The sequence below is a fragment of the Triturus cristatus genome, chromosome 12 (genome assembly GCF_964204655.1).
Source record: "Triturus cristatus chromosome 12, aTriCri1.1, whole genome shotgun sequence".
Classification (NCBI taxonomy): domain Eukaryota; kingdom Metazoa; phylum Chordata; class Amphibia; order Caudata; family Salamandridae; genus Triturus; species Triturus cristatus.
In genome coordinates this window covers 23,595,476-23,601,519 of record NC_140595.1, presented here as the reverse complement: position 1 = coordinate 23,601,519, position 6,044 = coordinate 23,595,476, and the positions used below count along the sequence as shown (strand labels likewise).

Sequence of the window (6,044 nt, the reverse complement as noted above, 5' to 3'; positions counted from 1 at the left end):
ACCTGAACCTCTGGAGCATAACAGCTGGCTCAGGTCACAGAGATCTACAATGAGACAGAGCCATCCTCCTTTCTTACATGAAAATATTGGGAGAAAGCAGCACAATTTGCTATAGAAGGCAGAACCTCACCCCAAAACCCTCTAAATTATCTTGAGAAGCTAACTGGAGCAGAGGCAGCTGTTGACCATCGCGTTTTTTCACCACCAAGAAGACCTGTGTGTCTTTGGTTATCTGTATCCAGTGTCGGAGGTGGTGTGAAAGCCTAACTTCCAGTGTACTGGAATGGGCAACTTGGGATGGCTCAAAGGAGGTTGGCTGGTCCAGAGGGAAGTAACTGGGAAATCTTGGCCTCTGTTGACATATTTGGTAGCACAGGTCATGTTCTTATCCAATACTTATTGTTAGTGTTGTACAATAGAACGATACCACCCCTTAAGGCTACACCAGGATATGCAAAATCCAGAATTTGGATGCCGAGCCTAACACCTCATTAAGGGATCCAACTAATAAATTCCAGAATACATGGACAATCTAAAACAAAAAATGTTGCACTTTCAGAAGCCGACACTCAACAAGACATGAAACCAGATAAAGTCATTGACTTACACCTACTTGATTAAACCTGTGTTAGCTTGCTGGAACATAACATACAGAAAGAAGTTTGGAATAAGAGATGGAATTACGGAATCTCAATTGTTTGGTTATTAAGAGTGGTGATGTGTTTGTAACCTGTTATATTAAGTCTATAGCCTTCAAAGAATTAAAAAGCTTTTTGGTAGTAGGGTTATTTGAACAGTTTCCTGAAATATTAAAATTTTAGAGAAGTCAGTACTTCGTGATGGGGAATACAGCCAATATCGTTGTTTTATCCATCTCTAAGAGCTGGCTTTCTTGTTCTTTAAATTGTTACTGCAGTTTACTAGTTGCTATTATAGACTCATGAAATATGACCTTTTTGCCCCAACACAATCAAGATGCAGAATTCTAACGTTTTATGGGACATGCATTCCTTCAGTAATTGAGTTGGCATTGTCTTAGTCACGGTTCAGTCAGAAACCGCATTTGTAAATCATTGTCCTCTTGTTGAGTAGCTGTGCGCTCTATAAATGCTTTCATTCATTCATCATACTTTTAATGTGAGTTCTATTGACAACAGCGGACCTCACATAGGCCTGCTTTTACTTCATTAGAACTCCTAAGTGAGTGCGACAGCTGCCGTTAAATGAACCTTAGACATATGCCAACAAGGGACCAGGAAGCAGTCATCCGAAACGTGCTAAATTTGTCAAATTTTCTGTGGATTTGAGATATATCAGTTATCAGTAGATAAACACTTTTTGACGTCTCCTTTTAACTATGCCCCCCCCCCCCTTATGAATCTTCTCAAATTTGATTGTACCGGGAGAGCTGAACATCCTACATTAGTAACAAATTTTGTCATACAGCACAAATTATAAGCAAATCAAAAAACGCGTATTCAAACATGACAATGTCTCTAATTTTTTAACCCTTTCAGGCCTAACATTTTTGCAAAGCTAGCTCTCAAAAACTATGGAACAGATATACACCGAATCCAGCAAAGACGCACTAGAGTTAACTTCTACTTTACTGCCGAGTATAGTGTAATTATGCTCTGTGTTTTATCTGTAAAAAAAATGAGCAAGGAGTCCTATGAGAGTTATAATTGGGTAACGCCACATTTGTTAACCCTGCCCCATTATTCCTCCCTTTCTTCATGGATCTTCATTAACCATGGCATACCGAATCTAATCTGGTCCATTTTAGACACAAGTGTGCCAAAAAAATAATGTTAAATTCAGGATTACACTCCTTGCCTAATATTGCACAATTCAGCTATAATTTCACATAATTGCGCTACAGCAATTTACTCGAGTTACGCCAACGCCCCTATAGCTTGACCAGTTAGAGGCTACCGCAGAAATTCTAGATTTGTTAAATACCCCTTTTGGGAATGGTGCTAGGCAGTCTGCTCTAGACTGCGGTACTCTTAAGAAAGCTGGAAAAGTTAACCTCTGTACTATATTCTGCAATTTAACCTGTTAAAAGGAATATTATAAATTCTGTCCACTTTTTTCTGCAGTGCCTCCAGGCAACCAAATGAGAATGGAAAAATTCACAGGTGTCACTGATTTGGGTGTAAACCAGCGAGTTTGTTGGCACAGTAGGATGACCATTGCATTGCCATGCTAGTGTTTAGTAGCCACCGGGGAGACACCACAGAAAAGAAACTGTTACAGTCCTAAACCATGTGTGATGGCCAAATACTATTTAATGTATGTAGGATTAACTTTGAATTGTCTTTTTGTGAGGGAGCGAGTTGTTGTACAGCAGAACACATAATACACCAAAGTGCTTAAGACCTTGTAAGAGGTTTGGAAAGTGCTAAACAAATACCACTTGAGAACCATTGAAATAAATGTGCCTTCTTTGACAACCATGACAGATTGCAAGTAAAACTGAGACCAAACTGTGCCAAGTTTTATACATATATTACAAGCAGATTACTGTGACATATTTAAAAGTCTATACCCCTCAGTCTGTGTACATAAAAATGTTTCTTTCATACTTTTTGCATCATCGTATTGAACTTTAGATATTTTGACTGCACTTGTGTCAGACGATTTAGATTGGTACATGAAGTGAGTGATTTTTATTATTTTTACAGTGCCTCATCTATCCAGCCCTTCCATACTTGTTGTTTGAGAAGGTCCACTAGAACCCCAAAAACGTATACTATATGAAAGGAAAACATTCTAAAATGACAATCCGAGTGGAGTCTCTTTTCACGTTGAAGGATAGAAGACAGATTCAGAGGATTCTGGTAGGGAAGAGCATCCTAAGTCATGAAGACAGGATTTTTCTTAACTGTAAAATTGTAATACTTCTTGAGTTTAATTAAATTGGTTATTCTTTCAAAAAAACTCACGCCAACACTTTTCCGCGACTTTATAAGGAACAATGTTACTTCATCACAGCTTTTATAAAACAGATATGCTATTTATAAGACTTGAAACAGAATAATTCCCTGCGATATGGTAGCGATTCTTTGTGTGCTGTAAGAATAATAGACTCAACAGCGGGTTCAATGAGGTTGTCAGTAGTCGTGAATTGTTTTAAGGTATTGTAGCGCAAGGCATGATAACTTAGGAAGTTCTGGCCTCGTGGTGTCCCTCTTCCTGGTTTTGGCCAGAAAGAATAACCATTTTAACTTGTTTATAAATGAGAAAGACGCAATAAAATTACAGTGTGAAATTCTATCCTAAAATGTATGATTCATTGATGCTCTTCTCTAACAGAATCCTCTGAAACTGCACAATACTTTAATTCACTAAAGTTTGGAAGGGACTTTACACTCAGAGGTACAGCATGGAGTCTACTTTCTGGATTCCCTGCCATGTTCAGACTTACTTTTCATGTTACATTATGTAATACATCAGTCTAATGCAGCCTTTTTGTGTGACTGTAAGAATGTCCTGTTTGTGGCTATTGCATCAACTGATCATTTCATCAATGTATATTTTGGCATACCCAGGAATACAAGGCATAGACTGTGCAATTTATCTTTTGGCAGAGCACGATCGCAAGCCCGGATTCATAAATTTTACGTTCTCCAAATTGGATTTACTCAAGATTTATGAGTACCTTATGCCTTCATTTGGGGGAAAAGTCAGAATGACAGAAAACAGCTTTGCGTATCAGAATCACGGGCACTTGCACAAGTGAGGATTCACTGAATTCCCGTTCTGCTTAATGTATAGAGTTGGTGAAAACAGTAAATGAATGCTGGAGTAAATCATGCGTCAGACCCGAGAGAATGACCTAAATTTCACGAGGCTCTACCCCGTTCCAATCTAACAAAGCTCAGTTCAGAGGACATTTGGAGTACATCATTCTACCGCTGTGCTTTTGTTTTCCAGTCTTTACTCATAGTATTCTATACATTGTCATTGCATGTTATAAAGGCGATTTATCCTGCTTTTATTGGGTCATAATGAATATCTACAAAGCGGCAGGATTCTTCTCCTTACCCATGAATATGAGCATATCTTAGCCCCATCTAATGTTTTGGAATAAAGGACACACACCTGAATTAGCCTGGGTGCAAAAAGCCATTACTTAGCTTTATGAACAGACTTGGGTCCTTGCCTTGTGTGGCAGTGGAAGAGGAAGGGAGTGATACGCGGCATGCTCAGGGGGCATGACCACTTGTAGGAGCAGAGGAATGTCTCAGCCATCATCACCCCATTCCGCCTCCTCCCCCGCCAGCCTCCCTTAAGTCTCTCGCAGCCAGGGGCTCTTGGCCAGGGCCGCCACGTCGGGCCGGTCCTGCGGCGTGAACTGCAGCAGGTCGCCGATAAGTGCCCGGCACTTGGGCTCGACAGGCGGGGGGCCGCCCTCCTCCGGGGACGGGTAGATCACGCCGCGCTGCTGGATCTTGGGCAGCCGGCCGATGTTGGAGTCGTCGAAAGGCATGCAGCCGGTGACCATGACGTAGAGGATGACCCCCAGGCTCCAGATGTCGTACTTCTTGGGGTCGTAGGGGATGCCCAGCAGCACCTCGGGCGGCGCGTAGGCGGCTGAGCCGCAGTAGGTGGTGCACAGGTCCGGGTAGCCCTGTGACTTGCGTCCGAAGCCGAAGTCGGTGAGCTTGACCTGGTGGTCCTCCGTGAGCAGCACGTTCTCGCACTTGAGGTCGCGATGCACCACGTGGTGCTCATGCAGGTATCGCACAGCGCTGACGATCTGCGCGAAGATTGCGCGGGCGCGCGCGTCCGCCAGGAAGCCGCTGCGCTGCACCAGCTGCAGCAGGTCGGTGCTGGCCAGCTCCATGATGATGTAGTGCTTGCCGTTGTTCACCTCGATGAACTCAAAGACGTGAACCACGTGCGGGTGGCGGATCCCGCGCAGGATGGCCAGCTCGCGCGGCAGGAACTTGTTGACGAAGTCGGAGGGCGCGCGCCGGCGGTCCAGCACCTTGATGGCCACGCTGCCCTTGTACTTCTTGGACGTGGCCACCTTCACCTTGGAGTATGTGCCCTCGCCGATCGTGCGGCCCACCTTGTAGCCCAGGTCGGATAGGAGCGTGTCGGTGGCGGACATGTTCGCTGTCTAACCCATGGCGCGGGCAGAGGCATAGTGTGCGGAACAACGGGGTGCAGAAGCGATCCCTCCCCCCGGCGCGGACACCCCCTCTGAGCCGCGCGGCCCGAGGCCGCGCCGACCCGCCGCCCTGTAACAATTTCTGCCCTTGTGAAGTGGAGGGCACGTCACGGGGAGCAGTGACGACGGGCGCGCAGTGGCCGCGGCGCCGGCTCGCTTCTAGCTGGGGTCTGGGGGCCCTCGTTCCAGCGGGGCCGTGGGGGGCAGGAGGGGATGGCTCTTGTCCGCACAGTGGAGCTTGGAGGCCGTGAAAGATGCGAGTTGACGGATAGAGCCGGCGCGCCGAGCTCGGGACACGTGCTGGACACGCGGCTGCCTCGAAGGCGCGTCGGCGCAGGCCTGGGCCTGGAACGCGCGCAGACCGGAAAGAACGGAAGCCGTGATCGGATCTGGCGTGAAGCGTCGCGCAGCCACCCGATCAACATCAAGTGCTATGACTGGAAAGTATAGTGTGCACATATCGGCTGCAAAACCAGGACACCAGTCTACACGTCACTTTGGGACAGAATGCTGTACAGACCTGAGCACAGCAGGAAGCGCAACACATGATGCGAAGAATAGCAACACGCGGACCCCCAAAAAACAGACAACACGCAGCCTATGCTGCTAAACCGAATTTCCTCGCATCGAATATGGATGGCATACAAAGTTTGGATTACATAAGAGGCATTGCAACATGCACAGCTCAGGTAAGAACACGTCTGCACGTCTAAGATTAGAACACAAGCAGCCTGCATACTCGGAGAACAACACAAGTAGGCTACACGGCTCAGATAAGAACACAAGCAGCCTGCATACTCGGATAACAACACAAGCAGGCTACACTGCTCAGATAAGAACACAAGCAGCCTGCATACTCGGA

The 6,044-nt window shown here is 45.9% G+C and overlaps 1 protein-coding gene across 1 annotated transcript; it reads right to left on the bottom strand.

Annotated features, from left to right (window-relative positions):
• Positions 1-1,219: 1,219 nt before the first annotated feature.
• Positions 1,220-5,308, bottom strand: TSSK6 (testis specific serine kinase 6). Its single transcript, XM_085638408.1, has one exon. It carries the CDS (start codon positions 5,120-5,122, stop codon positions 4,295-4,297), a length of 828 nt encoding a protein of 275 aa, XP_085494534.1. The 5' UTR covers positions 5,123-5,308; the 3' UTR covers positions 1,220-4,294.
• Between the last annotated feature and the right edge of the window lie 736 nt (positions 5,309-6,044).